The sequence below is a fragment of the Heliconius melpomene genome, chromosome 12 (assembly GCF_056956725.1).
Source record: "Heliconius melpomene rosina isolate 202511_hmr_F chromosome 12, ASM5695672v1, whole genome shotgun sequence".
Lineage (NCBI taxonomy): Eukaryota > Metazoa > Arthropoda > Insecta > Lepidoptera > Nymphalidae > Heliconius > Heliconius melpomene.
The window spans coordinates 5,460,254-5,481,340 of record NC_140400.1 but is presented as its reverse complement, the minus strand read 5'-3'; the positions used below and the strand labels follow the sequence as shown (position 1 = coordinate 5,481,340).

Here is a 21,087-nt window from a genome sequence, read left to right as displayed (position 1 = left end):
GGGTTCAAAGTTTGTATGGAAAAAAAATTAAATCGGCACCGATTTTTATAAAATTTGAAATTTAGATTTTTAAAAGTATTTAATTGAATACGTGTTTCATCGTTTTCTAGAATTCTCTCCCTAAGGGTGCAAATAAGGGGTTGAAAGTTTGTATAGGTTTTATTTAAATCGTCATCAATGTTTATAAAATTTGAAATTCAGACTCTTAAACGTATATAATTAAACACATGTTTCATGGTTTCCTAGAATTCACCCCCTAAGGGTGCAAATAAGGGGTTGAAAGTTTGTATGGGAAAATTCTTAAATCGCCACCGATTTATAAAAAATTTGATATTTAGACTCTTAAAAATATTTAATTGAACATATCTTTCATAGTTTTCTAGAATTCACCCCCTAAGGGTGCAAATAAGGGGTTGAAAGTTTGTATGGAAAAATCTTTAAATCGCCACCGATTTTTATAAAATTTGAAATTTAGACTCTTAAAAATATTTCATTGAACACATGCTTCATGGGTTATTAGAATTCACCCTTAAATACGCAAGCGAAGCTGCGCGCGTCCGCTAGTATATATATAAAAGGACTTGTCCTCACTGACTGAGGTAAGACGCACGCACAGCCGTAACCCCTGTGCGGAGAAACGTTAAATTTGGACAAAAGTTTACTTTCGTAACCTGGACATCCACTAAGAAGGGATTTTGAAAAATTTCAACCCTAAAGGGGTGAAATAGGGGTTCAAAGTTTGTATGGAAAAAAATTTAAATCGGCACCGATTTTTATAAAATTTGAAATTTAGTGTTTTAAAAGTATTTAATTGAACACGTGTTTCATCGTTTTCTAGAATTCTCCCCCTAAAGATGCAAATAAGGGGTTGAAAGTTTGTATAGGTTTTTTTTAAAACGTCACCAATTTTTATAAAATTTGAAATTCAGACTCTTAAACGTATATAATTAAACACATGTTTCATGGTTTTCTAGAATTCACCACCTAAGGGTGCAAATAAAGGGTTGAAAGTTTGTATGGAAAAATCTTTAAATCGCCACCGATTTTTATAAAATTTAAAATTTTCTGTTCTTTTTATTATGGCGTTCCGAGCGTGCCAGTTGATCACAAAATAAGTTTGTCAATCAATTGAATAGTTTTAATAACGCATACTACGACAAGAAAGGGAACCTAATGGTAGAGGACTACATTCTCTACTTTCTACCCAATTTCTGAGCGCCTGCGCTCTGTCTACCAGAACGTAGAAGTGAAAATAATTAATTTTCCTAAGTGGACATCGTACACACTATCATCATGTTTACAGTCAGACGGTGCCTACGCCATAAGTTTCAGGTATTTTTATTATTATTTAAATTAAGACGACACTTATATTTTTCATTCCAAATAATATAGATTTCAACGGCTGTTCTAAATTTGCCAGGAAAATCATGGGAATTTTAGATCTTACGTAGCGTATACGTATTTACCTCATGAGGATAAATTCGACAAGACATATAAATAGGGAACATTTGAGTTATAAATCAGTAGTGTCCACGACGTGTCTGTGTACTTTACCAGCACTAACTAAAAAAGGCTTTAAAATGTGGACGAAGACGCTAGTAGTATGGTTAGTATATAATTGTTTAAGTGGTAGTTATATTAACTCATATATGTTATTAAATTTAAATCATATTTACATATAATAGAATTCCTAACAGAATGAAAATAATAAAACTCCTTGATATTACAGCTTTTTAATCAGCGTCGTCGCTGTTCAGAGCTACAAGTTTCCTCCCGGCTTTAAGTTTGGTGCCGCAACGTCGGCTTACCAAATAGAAGGGAGCTGGAACGCTAGCGGTGAGTAAGACCTAAAACTTATCATGGCTAATTAATTCAAAGTTCTTAACTTTGAAAAAATTGTGCTTACACAATAAAATATTTTATTATTTACTAGTGGACCCGGACGCGGCTACGCCTGCTTCAACTATAAGAATATTTATTAAATATATTCATTAAATTATTTTCAATTTTCAATAGAATTAGTAAGAAAATATAAGTTTAATAATCAAAAAGAATAATAAGTAGATACACATTATTAGAAAAAAATATCTGAGTTATTGAAATTAACCAACAAAAGGATTAAAAGTAACTAAAGGATAGATATTCTTAATATTAGAAAAAGTACCTAAAGTTTTCCGTGCGTGCGTACATAGATATCGACTCTACGAAATAACTAAACATTTCTCTCTATTAAACAGGATAATTTTAGCGGGCAATATCAAATAAAATAAGAAGAGAACCAAAGTGTATTTTAAATTAATTAAAAACAGCAATTTAAGTTCGAAAATGTATGAAAATTTATAAAACCGTCAACGTCATCTGCCCGTTCGCGTCGGTCATGCTGTGCCGCCCGAAGGCTAGGTCATTTCGAATCAGTGACATCTCCTTAATTATTTATTAGAATGTTATATAGTAAACTATAATTTCAATCTAGATAAAATGTTAATAGTGAGTATTATATTTATTTTCATAAGGATATAAGGATGAATATCAAAATGTCGCGCTAACGGTTGCATAGCGACGCGACGGTTGTTATTAACATGGCAGAATAAATTGCATGTCAAATTAGAAAGTACTTTAAAATATATTAGTATATATGTGTAATGTAATGTTATATAGCCTATAGCACTTCTGAAGAATGCAGCTTTCATACAAAACAAAAACAATGAAAATCGGACCAGTAGATCCAGAGATCTTAGCGTTCAAACAAACAAACAAACAAACAAACAAACAAACAAACAAACAAACTCTTCCGCTTTATTATATTAGTATAGATTGTATTTATAAACTCTTGCAATGTCAACAGATAAATCCCCAAGTGTTTGGGATCACTTCATCCACTCGAAGCCGGAGAGAATCCAAGACTTGTCATCTGCAGACATCGCGTGTGATAGTTACAATAACTGGCAGAGGGATGTGGAAATGGCCGAAGAGTTAGGCCTTCATTTCTATAGGTAAGGAAATTATTTAAGTGATACATTTAATTAAATATTGAAACAATCTTGGCATGTGTCATGTCACTCACAATGTCAATTACACAAATAATAATTGAGTACTTTTTTAGGTTCTCCATATCATGGACCAGGTTAATGCCTTTAGGTTATCCACACAAAATTAGCAAAGATGGGAAAGATTATTATAATAATTTAATAAATGCTTTGCATGCTAAGAACATCCAACCCGTGGTAACTATGTACCATTGGGACCTTCCACAGTCACTGCAGGACTTAGGTGAGTAATGTAAACTAATTACTGTTATTGTGAAAGATATAAACATTTTGTCATACATATTTTGATAGAATAAGTAAATACTTCTAAGTAACTTTATGTATTGTTGCTTGCAGGAGGATGGGCCAATCCACAATCAATAGAATGGTTTAGTGACTACGCCCAAGCAGTTTTCTCTCTATTCGCTGACCGCGTCAACACCTGGATTACATTCAACGAACCAGTTGCCTTTTGTGATTTCTCCTTTAACAGTGGCATCCACGCGCCAGGAGTAGTCATCCCAGGAATTGGCAGTTACATCTGCAATAAGAATATCTTGATGGCTCATGCCAAAGCCTGGAGGATATATGATAAGGAGTTTAGACCAAAATATCACGGTAATTTTCTATTTCCAAAATTATACATAATAGGCTGTTTCAGAACTTTCAAAACAGAAGATGATAGGAAATACTACTTAGTAAGTATATAAACACTATAAAGAATTCTCTTATGTCAGATCTAAATACATCGTAGTTACAAGAAATATTAAGAGCTTTGATTTTTACGATAATTTGAAAAAAAATTTTACAGGAAAAGTGTCCATTGCAAATGTCCTTACCTGGATGGAAGCTGAGAATGAAGAGGAAGAAGAGACTGCTGAGTTTGCAACAGAACTTGTGGTAGTTATTTTTTCAAATCTTCATTTTATAATACTGGACTAATATTTGATAAGGTTTAAAATTAAATACTCTATTGCAACAGTTTATAAAATCAAATACTCTATTGCAGCTGGGAATGTACACATATCCCATATTCTCTAAGGAAGGCGGTTGGCCCCCACTGGTAGAGAAGCACATAAGGGAGAAAAGTAAGGTCGAGGGTTGGCGAAAATCCAGATTGCCCGAATTCACTCAGGAAGAAAAAGATTTTGTTAGAGGTGTGTAAAGTATATAAAATGAATTTTGAATTCAACAGTTTTTCTTAAAATTTTCGGAGTACCCACGCGATTTTATACGGGTAACTTATTTGAATATTTTTTGTGATCAATTTTTTATAGATATACTAGCGGCCCGCTCGCTGTTGCATCCGCGTGAACTATATTATTATTAATTTCTGTCTCCATGGCTACGTCCTAGTGACGTCTATGCAAAATTTGAGACTCCTAGCATTTAGTAACGAATGACAAAGACAAATGTCATTAGTAACGAAGTTTCATACAAACTTTCAACCCCAAAAACCCCTTAGAAGTCGAATATGGCAAATTCCCGTCTTAGCGAGCACCTACGTCCTATAAGTAACTCCTATGCAAAATTTGAGATTCCTAGCACATGTAGTTTCTGAGATTTCGTGATGAATGAGTGACCTTTCGATTTTATATATATATAGATTTTGCAACTGAATCATGTTTTTTTGGCAAAGTAAAAAACGCCTTAATCTATTATACACAACAGTCTATTAACACAGTTAATAGATTGTTCAATTCTGTCTAAAACTATTTTTTTTTCTAAATATAATAACATTTATGTCAATGTGTTTAGGAACATATGACTACTTCGGCTTCAACTATTACACAAGTCGCACTGTACGTAAAGCAAAGCCTGGTGAAGCAGTTGGTATATGGCCTATGGAGGGGAATTACGATTTCGATATTATATTTTCTGTCCGACCAGAATGGAAAATAGGTGCTACCTGGTTTTATGTAAGTTAATTGTTTCCTTTCTTGCTCATTAAATAATATAATGTAGTATGTTATTGGTACAATTACAACTAAGAACTATAACTAAATTAAGGAAGTCTTTTAAAGTATGTATTGAAATTACTAAAACATACGCAGTTTCAGTATTTTAAAATATTACATATATTACAGATATATCCAGAAGGCCTACGATATATGCTGCGCTGGTTGAAAACTAAGTTTGGAGATCTCGAATTTTTCATCACAGAAAACGGTTACGCAGACACTAACCCAGCCATGCGAGACATAAATCGCGTTTTGTATTACAAGGACCATCTAGAACAGGTACGGGAATATCGATTGATATTAATTTATTGTTTGATTTAATATATTTCATGTTTTTTGTGAGGATTTTTTTATATGTATTCTACAACTTTAACTTCTTGGAATTTGGACTAACTTTTAGTTTTTTGTATGAATTACAGGTTCTTCTATCGATCAATGAAGACGATGTAAACGTGATGAGTTACACCGCCTGGACGCTGATGGATAATTTTGAATGGGCCTTCGGATACAAGTAATATTCAGTTAATTTTCTATTTCAAAGCCACCAGTCTCTGTACTAAGTAGTAATAGTTAAATAAAAAAAATATGTTCCTAAAAAGTCTTAAAAAAAAATTGACTATAAACATTTTTCATTTGTTCATTTAGGTCATTTTCAACATTTCATTTTCAACGGAACAAGCTTAAAGTATTCTATAATTACATCTCTAAATATTTTCGTTGTTTTTCCAGGCTTAAGTTCGGTCTTTAACATGTGGATTTCGAAGACCCGAAACGCACCCGCCGTCCTCGCGCTTCCGCTGAGTTCTACAAGCGAGTTATCAGGCAACATTCCAGGTCTAACCACAGACATCGACACCGACACAGTCATCTCTCTAGATCTAATCGCGTATAACAACTTTAAAAAGTTTTAAATAATATTTGTATTTGTGCTTTTATACTGTGTATAATAAATATTTATTTTCATTAAATTATGTTATTATTTTCATCGTTTATCTATCTACAATAGTAAAAGTAATCTACATTTTTTGTTTTATTTTATATAATAAATTGGAAGAGTTTGTTTATCTGTTTGTTTAAACGCTAAGATCTCTGGAACTACTTTTTTTCTTTTTTGTGTGGAAGCTTTTGTCTTAGTTAGCCTTAAATAACGAAAAAAAAATACTTGTCTTTTTTGTTATTTGAAGGCCATGAACGCCATCGAATTACTTTTACATTTTAATTAATTAAATGTTATACGTAATAGGAAGTAATTGATTAATATATGCGGAAACTATATTATGAAACATTATGATGTAGCCATTCATTGAGAAATTATTAATGCGTAATCAGTCGTAAAGTAGTAAAATATACTCAGCTATTTTCCCTATTTACTAAGAGCGTACTTACCGATTACCACCAAGTTAGGATCTGAAGATGGGATCAGATATACTAGCTTACGTGTGCGGCTTCGCCTGCTTGAACTATAGAAATATTTGTTTAATACTTTTATGAGATTATTATTATTATTCAATAGAATTTTCTTCCCAATTAAACAATGCTCAAAAGTTCTTAAAATGTAACTACAGGGTTGCCATAACTCATCGACCGTACTGTACTTACTGTGACAATACTTGTCATATTTTATTTATAGAAAAAAAAATATACTTTTTTCACAGTATTTTTCCTTATACTTATCACTGATTACTCGTAGTGGGGAATTTATATTGTATTCCAATGCTGATAACAAAGATGGCCTAAACATCTCACTGTCATATTGCTTTAACATAAAAAGTAGATGCATGGTTATTTTATTCATTTATTTCTTGTGGTATAAAATTATACCACAAGATATAATAAATAAAATAATATATAAATATAGTTCTCATTATTTTTCTAAAGAAACCACGTACAATATCGAAAATTTAATAGGGCTACCGGAAAGTTCCGTCCAATTGTGTCACTTTAAGTTACAATGCACAAGCACAAGTTGACTTGAAATATATAAAAGCTTCTTCAGGTTAATAATAGAAACAACCATTCGGTTCCAACACTTTATTGATAGATACCACTGTGCCGTAAAGTAAGTGTATTTGCCGAGGCTCAGGCAAGGAATGAATCCCGACTACTAATTCCATGCCTTTTATATTATTAGTCAAATCAACAACTATCTTGACAAATACAATTATAACAAAATTGTGTCATTTGACTTCACAAAATATTATTTAAAAATTTAAGCCAAAGAAAATAACAACTTTATTAGAATTATTATACCATAATTCTAATAAAGTTTAACAACAAAATACTAATAAAAATAACTTTACATTATAATAAATTCACAACGCTAACATATATCATTATAAAATTTTATATAGAGATACTTGAGGGTCTTAGGGTGGACAAAGATTACTTTTTATTATTTGTAATATTCTCGATATATAGGTACCTACTAATATATTAAAAACCTTTCAATTTGACATGCAATTTATTCTGCCATGTTAATAACAACCGTGGCAACAACCGTTGCTAAGCAACAAGGAATTTTGTTGTTAAAAGTTTCGTAGTATGTAAAATAAGTAGCGGGCAATTGTTCATTAATAAATCAAACACTAGTTATAGTTCATTATTTATATAATCATTATTAGATAATTCTGTACTTCTGGTACGTATCACGTTAGTATAGTAACGAGCAGAGTCACGTGGCGTTCTTGTGCGTTCCGGCGAATTGAAATCCACTTCGTAGAGTCCAAATTTGCATCTGAAATAGAAATATATAATGTAAAATTATAGTATTTTAAATAGGGAACGAAGTATCTTAACACAGGTTTCCTTTGCCAACTTTGCTATATGCGGGATACAGCGTGAAGATATTATATTTTTTTAATATAATAATTTATTTTTAAATATTTAAATTTGAGATAATGATTCAATTCATCAAAGTGTGCAATTTTTCATCTATGTTTTCTTATCACGCTATCACATTCGTAAATCAACTTTATAGACAACCACCTTTCTTGTAGATGTTAAAAAGGTACCATATAAACAAAATTTTCTGAATCGTAAATCAATTAAAATATCAAGAAAAACACTTACAAATACAACAAAATTAGAAAAGAAAACATAGCCTTAGTTCAAAGAGCGTAACAAAATAACTACGTAACAAATATAAAATAAAGTCATTTCCTGTTGACTTACGTTGATATATTTGAAACTGCAGTGCAGATTTTAACGCGATTTTCACAAATAGTGATTCAAAAGGAAGGGTAAATATATGTAAATGCATAAAATTGAGACCATCTTAGCGCAGACATGGTTACATAATATAAACCACTTACGAAAATCCTGACATCCATTCAAAATTATCCATCATAGACCACGCTGTATATCCCGTCACGTTTACTTTATCCTCATGAATTGCAAGCAGAACCTGAAAACAAATATATTTATATAGAATATGAAAAATAATTATTTGTACATTACAACTAACATGACTTGACTGGAAGAACTTAAATGTATTATTTTCGTCTATTTAGACTATGTATATTTTTCGCTTTAGTATAGAAGACGAAGCCGAAGCAGAAGCCGATGTTAAATACTACTGGTGAAATAGCAGAACTCATCGCCACATGTTAACTACCAAAGAAGGGAATTAAACTTTAAAACTAGATTAGACTAGAAGAAATAACTATCATTTGGATTAATTATTTTGTTTAGCAGAGAGAACCTAGTAATTTAGTCTTAACAATCTATTCCCACTAAGACGCTTTTGTTCTATTCGAAAACTGAATAAAATAATACTTATTTCGGAATCATATTAATTTTTTTTACAAATTGGAAAAAAAATCATAAAAATCTATCATAAATTATATATTACCTGTTCCATATGATCCTTGTAATATTGAATTCTATCGGGATCGTGCAAATTATTTTCGGACGATGTGTATCCGTTCTCGTATATAACGATTTCTATATCCCCAAAATGTTTTTTCACCCAAGATAGCTGGTTTCGTAATCCTTCTGGATATACCTGTATTGTTTTTATAATTTTTTTACCATCGCATCTAGAAAACCTCTACTTAGTACCTAGCACCAAAAGCTACGAACTCTACATATCTGCTCCTTTGCGTCCACTGCCATCAACTTCTTCATACATACCCTCCTGAGGGTCCTCGTTACCTATCTCCAAAATTAACTATATTGTACCTACTCTCAATAGTCAAGGGGCGTTTCTTGCAACTCACACACGTTTCATAAATCTGTTTTTACCATTCTTTCTTCGCTCATTCATGTGGCCAAAATAACTTAACACTTTTTTCTCACTGTACCTATCATTCTGTACATCTCGTCATTGCGGATTCGGTCAACAAAATAGACTCTGCATATCCCATGAAGAGATCGCATCTCCATAGCATTCATCTTACTTTCATTCTTCTTCTGCAATACCTTATTCTATCTTAGCAATTCAAGGATAAGAATGAAGCATTTGAATATTTGCAAATGAATATTTGAATAACATATTATTTATTAAATTTATATGAAAGTATGTATTTTAAATAAGTCCTAATAATAATAAGTCTAATAAAAATATTTTTCATACATAATATACTACTTACGTAGAACCAAAATGTGCTACTTTGTTTCCAAGACGGATCAACATCCAAATCGACATCCAATTCAGTTATAAAGTTAAAAGGATCCCTAGTTACGTTGCTTTCTTTCGCTTTTTTCACAAGTCTACTTGTATAGTAGTTGAGGCCGAAGAAATCTGCGGAACCTGTAAAAATTTTTTAATTTGCATGGCATGTTAAAAAGGACTAAACGCTGTCTTTTGCTTCGTTCCCAGATTGGAAATGAAAATATTAATTAATTAATTTCTCGAACAGGAATTGAACTAGCATCAAGTTCATTAGATCATCGAAGTTTGATCAAATATTCCAACATAAAATACCTCTAACGAGCTCCTTCTCTTCGTCAGTAAAATCAGGTAATTTGGATCTTCTATAGCCTTTCTTAATACTGTTTTCTGCTATTATTTTTTCTATAGCTGGTGGCCACCCACCAGTTTCCGAGTATATAGGATATGAGGACAATCCTGACTAGATATAATAATTAAAATGTATCGTTTTATTTTCTCACATCCATAAGCTTACTTTTGTCTTGAAGTATCGGTATTTTCATTAATACTGTTAACTATTGCAGATAATTTTCTCCATTTGATGCTGTTTATCGTTCGTTATGAACTTTGTATGTTGAGTGAAATAATCAGAATGTGTAAAAAAATTTACTAGAGGTGGATCAGAACCTACTATTATTGCCTTCACTTAAACGTCTTCTTATCCCTTCTCGGTCGTTTTATTAAATTAGTCATTTGGTGCCTATAATCTAAATTAATTGAAAAAAAACATTGCCTATTTTTTTTATTTAACAACTAAACAATAACTAAACATACATATATTTCATCTGCCAATTCTACAAGATCCTCATCATCCTTCGTTTCTGGTAAAAAATTAAATTGCTGGTTTACAATTCCAATACGACCTGTTGATGAAACCATATTATCGCATTATTATTACAAATGAAGTAAGTGGAAAAGATTATAAAACCAGTAGAATTGTGTCAAACGGTAGTTGCTTGTAGGCAACGGCCCTGATTGGAGGGAAACTAGTGTGAAGTATTGTTATTGAATGATACATATCACTTATTACAACTACGTGGAATCTCTTTCCTAATAAGTTAGAAACATATAGGGGTCATAATCAGAAAAGTGGACATTTTCGAATTCGTAACGTAACTGATAAGTAACAACACTGATAATGTTTGTTACGAAACTGATGATATAAGGCATTATACACAACAAAGTAAGGATTAAACGAATAAAACTACTGTTGTTTTTATTTAATGAGACACAAATTAAATTTTTAAAGATTCAATCGTTGAATTAACAGATTATAAATGTAAGAAAACATAACAAAGTGACAATATTAACAATATAATAATGCTAGTTCGTAACGTAATAAACTTCTATTTCTAGTTAGAGATCACAAAGTTAATGATAAAATTAAATCCACTTTAAAATATATCAAAATTTGAGTCTTTATCACGGGAATTAAGTTTAATTCTTTGTAAGTGTTTATTCCGCATATCTTCATATTTAATAGGATTGGTCTTTTTAAGACGTTCTCTATATCTTTTATGTGTTTCAGCATTTGACATAGGAGCCATGACGCTTACTGAAAATAAAAAAATATTTATCAATAGATATTTAATAATTATTATGTTTATTGTTTAGATCTTTAACAACGCTAGTACAGAACGTATTTGTTTTTAAATAAAAGCTTCACCCACTTGAACTACATATTTATTAATTCACTGTCTCCAGAGAAAAAAATAGTAATTACAAAATCACAACTAATTTCAGGAAGAATAAAAAAATGTTTTTAACTAAATCGGTTAAGCCGTTTCTGAGATAAGCGTGCACAAACACATTAGACAAACAAGCAAACAGGCAAAAAACTTAAAAATCATTATTTTTGGTTACTTTACGTTATCAAAAGTCACCAATTATTTTTTCCATATGCCAGCAATTTTTTTTTATATACATATCTTCCGATGGTAACGTAATTATGAACTAGGCTTCATATTTTCTCAGTTTCGTTACGTAACGAAATATAACGCAATTGAGAATAAAGTCTGAGAAATTCTAACCTTTTTAAATATTTGCTCATAAGCCACGTGTTGCATGTGTAAGCACTGAAGTTCTTTTTTGAGATTTTGTAAAAAGAAGCAAATAACATAAACAAGAAAACGAAATTATAGAATACTTACCAAAATAAAAGCCGTTTATAACCCTGAGATGTAATTTTACATATTCCCTCTAAAACATTTGAACCCCTCAACTGCTGCGAGAACACTACTTGTTGTAGCTACGACAGCATTGACTTTTAGAATTATGGTGTCACAATAAAAACTAATATTAAACACCATCCAAAATAATTGCATTCATAATTTAATTGTACGTTACTAGCCCTGAGTAACAAAAAAGACAATATTTTGGGACAAATTTACTTAATTCATATATATTATTTATTAAATAATATATCAATAAAAGTACTTTTGTTTAATATTTTGCATAAAGTAAAGTAATATAAACATATCTGAAATCAAATAAAACCATAAACATTCGTAACAAATCAATTTTTAAAAAGTAAAGTAGTGAATGGGACACGAAAAATTGTATGGAAGCATTTTGAAAAGTTTTTTGCAACTAACAAAAAATACTATTAATAGCCATAATACATTTAAAATATTACAAAAATCTTTAAGTTAATAAGTAAATTTATCGTAAATGGCAAAATATTTAAATTATCTTTAAAATTGTATTTTTAAAACGCATTCAAAGTAGCGGGACAAGAAAAGACACAAAATGTACACTTTTTCTGATTATGACCCATAGACGATATATATTTTTAACGTTTTAAAAAAAAAACGTTAACCGCTTCCGATTACGATTACGATACCTAATATTATTGTATATATTTTTTCATTTACATGTATATTCTACATTATTACCCATTGCATGAATCCTTTTATAATTTCTATTCATTTTTAAAAATGGCTATCAGAGCCCAGTCCATGAGAACTAAAAGTATTTAACTCTATAAATTATTTTTTTTCCAGTACAAAAATCTATTTCATCTAAATCAACGTAGTGTTTTTCCTGCTATATAAACATCATCTCTATTTACTTACCATTATAAATATGTTTAAATTCATCCTTATATACCTTCGCAACTTTCCCATGAGCTACCATTGTATTTTTTATACATAAAAAATAGCCAATATCATAATCTATTACACCCGGACCTATATCTAAAGTGTAAGCTATATTACACATGATGAAAGGTTCGTTAATAGTTATCCAAGTTTTTACTCTATCCCCAAATAAATGGAACAGAATCCTGGCGTAGTCTCCTAACCAATCGGTGACAAGTGGGTTTGCCCATCCACCTAAAGCAATAAAATAGTTTTATTAGACAAAGAAATCAGTTTGGTATAACACCGCACCTACCAAAAGTAGATCTTGTGTGTTGATGGTTAGCAGAATCTAGTGAAATCTAAACCAAAGCTAATAAAGCCAAAAAGGTCTCATCAGTGGAAGATGTTAATAGCCTTATCTGCCATATAAACAATTACTTTAGTTTTCACAGGTTTCGTATAGCAATTTACAGTACAGAAAGTAATAAATAGGAGAATATAGAGCATTATGGCGTGTCTTGCATAGATTGTAGTCTAAAATGTCAATTTATACCAAGAACAAAAAATATTTGGAATATTCCAATAGTCGAAATCGACTTGTAAATACGTTTTCGTAACATCCACAAAGGATCGTATCTACTTTTCTTCGACTTTCTGGAAGTTATGAGCCATAAAACACATTTTACTATGTATCACTGTGTTTGTACACATAATTTCTCGTTATATGTGTAATTTTAACAGTGCATGCCAAACAATGCCCCCTATAAAATATTATAGGCAATTGTTTAGCACCATGTGTAACATTGTTACAGTTTTGTAAATAAATCAGCTTCACGCTGTATCCCACACGCAGGAGGGTAGGCAGAGGGAACGTAGTGTTAAGACACTCCGTTCCTCACTTTCTGACGCCGTTCCTCACACCTCGACAATAGATCGAAGAAATGGAAATATAAACGTAAATAAATATTTAACTTCCTCGAATGGGGATCCATGAGCCGCTATATAAAAAGTATATCTTTCTTTAGTGTAGAGTCACAGTTTATAAATGTTATAGAAAATAGTTTTATAATAATCCTCTATCCTCTCTCTCTCTATCCTACACATAGGTTACATCAGAACTATTAAATTAATATAACTTATATCCTTTTAAGGTGAAAAAATATATATTAACTGTAATTCAATATTTGTATAATATAGACATAATAGAGGCACTGATTTAAAACTTTGGTTTCAGTAGCTTACCTAAATCCTGAAATCTTTGTGGTAAATCAAAATGGTACATAGTGACTACAGGTTCAATTCCTTTTTCCAATAAGCCGTTAATTAGATTATTATAATATTTATAACCAGCTTGGCTCACATATTCTGGTGTACCTCTAGGTAATATTCTTGACCATGATATTGAAAATCTGGAAATAAAAAGAATAATTTTCTAGAATATATTGTAAAAGTGATATTAATAGGATCATTTCAAATTTCAATAGGTATAGGCCTGTTTACTAAGTCCTATCTGAGTGGGTTTTCACCTTTTAACCCCGTTCGCCGACGCCATGAGCTCTGCTAAAATAGGCAAGCATTGGAAACGAAGGCCATTGGAGACCAGTGGCACAGAGGTACAAACGTTCTACTAGTCCGTCTAGAGAAAAATAAATATTTCATAGTATTATTTCAAAAGTCCACCACTCAACACGCAATACCTCCAGAATTAAGCGGAAAGGGAACTGACTTATTGATGGGAAGGGAGTGTCTTAACATTAGGTTCTCTGGTTTCCTCTGCCTACCCTGCAGGATATAGGATGAAGCTAAACCGTGTCGTCACGCTATACTCTTTTTGCTTACTTCTAACTTCACAAACTATTACATACATATAAAGAAAAAAAGATGAGATAAAAGAAACCTATAAAAATCTAATCCTAAATCTGAAGCTATTTTAATGTCGTCCTGCCATCGGTGATACGAGTCGCAAGCCACGTCTCCATTATCGCCATCGTCTATAGCATTTGGATAGGTGTGAACGTAGACATCCCATATATTTGGAGTTTTATCTGTAATAATAAACATAATATTTTCATATTTAACATCATTTTAATTGTATTTAAGCCATATTTCACTTCACATCACATTCAATACAGCAGTTCAGTCAGTTCAGTTCAGTCTTTTTATTATGGCATTCGGAGCTTGCCAGAGAACAAAATAAACTATTCCCCTATTCAAGTGAATAACAAAACCCAAAACCATGATGCTTACAGTCAGACGATATTTCCTACCAGGCTATCTATTACTATATACTAACTAAATTTATAGCGGCTTAGAATAAAAATATAATTTAGTACAAAGCTATATTCATACAAATTCAGAAATACATGTAATTTATATAAACTCTAACAAATTAGAGTTTTATAACTCTATTAAAAATTTTGTTCTCACTGCTTCTTTTCTTGGCTACCTCTTATATCTGAGGAGAAAGTTCGTTGCTGTGATTTGTATTTTGTTGTTCAAGACGTTGAAAAAGTCTCCTTCCCAATAAAACGGTAGGTTTTTATATAAGCATGTAATTTATAGCATGTACATTTTTAAATAAGTTTATTATATTAACATAACACATTTGTACACCAAACAGTATCTATGTTATTTTTTTACATATTTTTGATTATAAGGGTAGTCTGGAAGAGATCACTTGTGGTAATAAAGCCACGTTTACACTATATTAATAATAATAATAATAATACTCTTTATTGTACACCCATAAGGAAAATAACAATAAAATAGACAACAACAAAAAAAAAAAAAGACGGAAATGTACAAGAGGCGACCTTATCGCTAAAACAGCGATCTCTTCCAGGCAACCTTAAGGCATAGGATAAAAAAGGGAGGAAAAGGGTTGAGGTGCAAACAATAATTATAATAAATTTATAAAGCAAACAGCATACATATATTAAATATATACAAATATAAATACCTAATTAAACGTACACATTACACATATATACTTACATACATAAATATATACATACTTACATACATACAAACATACATACATACATACCTACATACACTTTCATATTTTATAAGTATAGGTGGCAATACAAAAAGGCAGTTTAGAGGGCATGGTAGTGTAGTTTTAGGAGTCGCTTAAATGTTTTTAAAGATTTTGCCCGTCTGATATTCAGAGGTAAGGCATTCCAAAGTCGGGAGGATGTGACAGTAAAAGAATTGCTGAGGAAAGGAGTGTGAAGGTATTTTTAGAATTAAATTTTGTTCAGAGCGAAGATGTCGGGAATGAGAGTGCCCCAAAAACTCGAAACGCTCTTTAAGATATGGTGGTGTTAGTGGATCAAATAGTACACAGTAAAGAAGACGGAGAATATGAGTATTCCTGCGAAGACGGATTGGGAGCCACTTGAGCTTTTTGCGGAAGTCAGAGACATGGTCGTACTTTTTTAATCCAAAAATAAACCGAATAGCAAGATTTTGTAATCGCTCAAGTTTGTTTAACTGCTCCTCTTTCAAATCAAGATAACAAGAGTCAGCATAATCAAGAATTGGTAAAAGTAGAGACTGTGCTAACACAATTTTTGTCGGAATAGGAAGGAAATTACGTAGCCTGAAAAGATATCCTACTGATGCAAACATCTTTCTGCTCACCTCACTCACCTGCGGATTCCAGGACATATTGTGATCGATGATGATACCAAGATTTTTAACTGATTTACTATACGGTATAATTTGGCCATTTAAAATTATATCAGGTAAGGCGGGTATGCTAATTTTAGATATGAGCTTTGGACTACCAACAACAATGGCTTGAGACTTGCTAGGATTCAATTGTACTCCAAAGCACCTACTCCATGCGGATATTTTCGTTAAATTATTGTTTATCGTATTGATAGCCGCTGGTAGCTCAGAGGTTTTAGACTTACAATAAATTTGGAGATCATCTGCGTATAGGTGGTAGAGAGAAGTGATATGTTGGGAAATATTATTAATAAAAAGTGAAAACAGCAGAGGAGACAACACGCCACCCTGCGGGACGCCAGCATTGACTGAGGACCAGTCCGAATAAGAATCACAAATTCGTATACGTTGACGGCGTCCATGCAGGTAATTATGAAACCAGTCGATTACATTAGGAGATATGTTAAGAGAACCTAAAGTGGCAAGCATTATGTCAAAATCTACGGTGCCAAAAGCATTACTAAAATCCAGCAACACTAATACCGTGACCTCTTGACTGTCCATACCCATTCGGATATCATCGGTTATTTTGACAAGTGCTGTTATCGTGCTATGACCAGGACGGAAACCGGATTGCAAAGGATTTAGAAGGTTATTTTTAGAAAGGAAATAAGTGAGTTGGCTTTGCACCATGCGTTCTAGGACTTTGGATAAGAAAGGAAGTATGGAAATTGGACGGTAATCGTTATCGTTGTTCCTTTCTTTTTCTTTTATTTGTTTCATTATTATATTGGTGTAATAAATTATTAATAGTGTAATAAATAAATAAATAGTATGGTATTATATGATTACATAATTTTATATAACTATTATCATAAAATAAAATAAACAAATAAAAATATCAATAAATATAAAAACTTAGACTAAATATAAAAACTTAAAATCAGTTGTATAATCAAGCACTATGAAGTATTAAATCCGCTAGTTCATGTGAGGTATTAGATGAACCTGACCTGATGAGGGTCTGGCTAAACTTGAATATGAGAAGAAGCTCGGAACCTCCATTTTTTTAAGGAACCCTCGATGGGCGAGACTGACTCGCCCTTGTCCAGTTTTTTGTATTTAGCATTTACGACAGTGCTTCCTCAGAATTTAATACAAATAAAATTCTTACCATCAGCGTTCCATCCGCCTTCTACTTGGTAAGCAGAAGACGCAGCTCCGAACTTAAAATGTGAAGGAAATTTCAATTCATTTTTTCCCCAAACTCCACATAGCACAACACTATAAAAAGGGGTTAACAAGTTTATAGATTATTAAAGAGTATTACAAAGCTGATGAGTTTGTTTGTCGCTGAGAGAGGAGGAAAGTCGTGCCGTAGTACCTGACCACCTAGTGTTAACACCCGTTCCCCACTTTTCGCCGAATTCTGAAGGCAATGAGTGTTGAATGGCGGAACTAAGCACCGCGCTTTGCCCAGTTAAAAGAGCGAGAAAATGAAAATATTAAATATTTCATTTTTTCGAGTGGGAATGGAACCCACAACCGATCGTATGGATATTACTATAATAAATAATAGGTATCAAAACTACGACCATTCTATACTTTCCCATGTGCGTCACGACAACGTCAATAAATAAGAAAAACTAACGATTAATTGTCTTTTATTAATATTATAATTATTTTATATAAACAATTTTATTTGAATAACATGTTATAGATTAATTATATAATGAAATGTAAAAAAAAGCGGTAGAAATGCAAAAAATAAATTTATAAAAATAAATATGTTTGTCACTTGTTGGGAACTTAGTGGTAAGACACTCCGTTCTCTATCAGGGCCCTACCGTTCCCCACTCTCCGCTGAATTCTTGAGGCATTGCGTGTTTAATGCCGGAAATCAACGCCGCTCTCTGCCTCGATACCAGAGCGAATAAATTAAAATAAATATTGCAATCCTTCTAGTGGGGATCGAACACACCACCAGTCGATTTTACAGTCACAATTTATTTAATTTTTTAATTTTTTAACCGACTTCTGTAAGAAAAGGTTATCAATTCGACTGTATTTTTTTTAAGAAATATATTTAACCATAGGTAATATATATACAACTTAAAAAATAATCCATAAATTAATATTCATATGAATAATCTTATGATTTTTCACCGTCGTGTGACGTTTATTTAATAATTAAGTTTATTTACATTTTGCATATATAAATAAACTTAATTATTAAATTAAAACAGAAGTTCTGAAATCATTTTTGCTTTCATAAATTTCGTTTTTTAACACTTAAATACAATATCTTGAAACGCGATGTCACGAAACTTTGGACCTTAACGAGTGAAAATATGGATATCCCCCCATTATATATAATACATATTTATAATCAGGGCCGTAAAGCGGAGAACAGAATATCTTAGTTGGTGAACAGGTTCCCCTGCATACCCTGCATATATTATCATATGCGAGATACAGCATTGTAAAGCCTTGTAAAGCAATAAGTTATATAAAAATGATGCCCTTACCTGAAGTCCACAGAGAAACAAATAATTTACCATTTCATATTAAATTAATGATGAAAAATGCATTTAAATTGAGCGAGTGAAAAAAAAATTGCGGCGGTTTTAAAATGAATAAAACAACAAAATATAGCGAGTAGCAACTTGGACAATAAAATTATCTAGAAGACAAATTAAAAATATTTTTTTCTATATTAATACTAAATATCATGTTTGAAACTTAAGAAATATATTACGACCAGAAGTTATATTATTTAAGAACAAACAACAAACATTTACTTCACCAATTCACGAATACAAGAAAAAAATCACTTCACTTCAAATCACTTCTAATTAAACACTTATTGAATGAAAACTCTTGTAATTGTTATAATTTTGGCTTTTATTTTAATTTTTTTACAGAATTATTATAAAAATAACATATTATACACTACCAAATAAGTATAGCTGCCGCCTTCATAATTCTAAAAATAATGGGAATACACTTGTAAGAACCTTCTACTTATACTCGCCATATCCTTGTCGAGCCGTTGAAAATATTACTTACATATAATAAAATAAAAGTCGCTTTTTATTATATTTATATATAATAAAAATCGATTATTATTATTAACAAACGGCACCTTGGCTTCGCCCGCTAGAACTATATATACGAATATTTACTATTTATTTATAACCGGATGAGAAAAGCGTACGAATTTTAAAGACGAATTTTCGACATCTCTTCGATTTACAAATTTTAAATTATGCAAGAATTGAAGCAGAGTGACCACCACCTACGCTTTGTTTTTGCTGAAAGATTGTTAAACCACTTTTAATCTTTCAAAAATAATCCCAAGCTAGAATATTAATAGCCTTTGGATTTGCTTAAAATTATATATATAGTTTGGGAGGTGATATCAGCTGAAGGAATAGTTGGACCCAATTCTTTGAAAATGACCAAGGACACACTGTAACAGTAACTTTTAATACCTGCATAGCAATGTTACGTTATTTTGACCTGGTTTCAATAGAAAGGCGATATCCCATTATATCCAAAGAGTATTTAACTTTTAAGAGTAGATTAAGAGTTGTAAAAGAAGTGGTTAGATAACTTGGGGGGACATACATACAAGTGCTTCCCATGTGTTCCCATTTTAATTTCGTCCATTTCTGACAATGGTATCTATGAGGAAATCACATACATAAGTCGCAAATTTGCAGTAAATATGTGTGCGACAAATGGAAAATCTTTTTTTTTTTTGATAAGATTATAGGGTCAAGGATAGTTTGTTGAAGTTTAATTGGGTTTGTACGGCATCCGGTTGAAATAGAAGAAGTCAGCTGTTTTGTTAAAAATTATATTTAAGAGTTAATTATTATCTACTGATTGTTCATTATTATAATTAAACGATATATTTTAAAATTTATATCCACATTTATTTTTAATAAAGACTGTATTAATTAAGTTGAGCACTTGAATTTCCTTGACGCCTATTATAAGAAAATAGCAATTTTTGAACAACTAATTTATAAGCCATTTGTAAGGTCTCCTGATGGCTTATTACAGGCAAAAAAGATTCTAATAATATCACAACCTTTACTACGAGTATATATATCCCACACATAGCAGAGTAGGTAGAGAAACCGGGGAACTTAATGTTAAGACACTTCAGTTCCCTATTTTCCGCCAAATCCTAGAGGCACCGCGTGTTGAATGGCGTAACTCAACGCTTTGCCTCGACACCAGAACGAACGAAAAAAGTCTTTGTCCCTAAATAAGGTACACTACCGCATAGTTAATAATATGTAGATATGTACATTAATAATTAATAATTAAGTAATAAATGTCTAGTAATATTTTTAATCTTGCATAACAATAATAAGATAGGGATTGCGATGAGAATATGATAGGAAATGTAAAATAAATTCTGATTAACTCAGATATACAAATCTGCGATAGCGTTATCAAATAAATGTATTATGGGAAAATTTTGTTCTTTATTACTTTGATAATGCTATAATATTTATATGTAATCAAAAGATTAGATTTAGAGGTATGTAGAGACCCGTAGCGTTTGGCGCTCCGTTCTCTATCCCTCTCTATCCCGCTAGGGATACAGCGGGAAGCTAAGTTAAGTAAGTTAGTGAAAAGATTTAAAAGTAAAAATATTTTAATATGCTTTATCTATA

General features: G+C 31.5%; 1 protein-coding gene and 1 pseudogene across 2 annotated transcripts; one reads left to right on the top strand and one right to left on the bottom strand.

The window, feature by feature from the left end:
• Positions 1 to 1,523: 1,523 nt before the first annotated feature.
• Positions 1,524 to 5,897, top strand: LOC146533582 (myrosinase 1-like; annotated as a pseudogene). Its single transcript, XR_014878582.1, has 11 exons — positions 1,524 to 1,606; positions 1,730 to 1,836; positions 2,846 to 2,993; positions 3,104 to 3,270; positions 3,384 to 3,644; positions 3,838 to 3,926; positions 4,036 to 4,183; positions 4,785 to 4,945; positions 5,114 to 5,266; positions 5,407 to 5,498; positions 5,717 to 5,897. The product of XR_014878582.1 is annotated as a myrosinase 1-like (transcript).
• Positions 5,898 to 7,003: 1,106 nt separating this feature from the next.
• Positions 7,004 to 19,427, bottom strand: LOC146533581 (myrosinase 1-like). The gene is made up of 11 exons (XM_085194095.1): positions 19,350 to 19,427; positions 17,568 to 17,677; positions 14,616 to 14,763; positions 13,961 to 14,127; positions 12,713 to 12,970; positions 10,413 to 10,501; positions 9,912 to 10,059; positions 9,577 to 9,737; positions 8,838 to 8,990; positions 8,299 to 8,390; positions 7,004 to 7,721 (listed from the first exon to the last, which is right to left on the bottom strand). Exons 1-11 carry the CDS (start codon positions 19,373 to 19,375, stop codon positions 7,577 to 7,579), a joined length of 1,497 nt encoding a protein of 498 aa, XP_085050221.1. The 5' UTR covers positions 19,376 to 19,427; the 3' UTR covers positions 7,004 to 7,576.
• Positions 19,428 to 21,087: the final 1,660 nt, after the last annotated feature.

Coding starts and splice junctions, on each gene's coding strand:
- LOC146533581 (XM_085194095.1), bottom strand. CDS start 19,375: ATGAAGGCGGCAGCTATACTTATTTG. Junction 8,991..9,576: donor GTAGCACATTTTGGTTCTAC/GTAAGTAGTATA, acceptor AAAACAATACAG/GTATATCCAGAAGGATTACG. Junction 7,722..8,298: donor GAATGGATGTCAGGATTTTC/GTAAGTGGTTTA, acceptor TTTCTATTTCAG/ATGCAAATTTGGACTCTACG.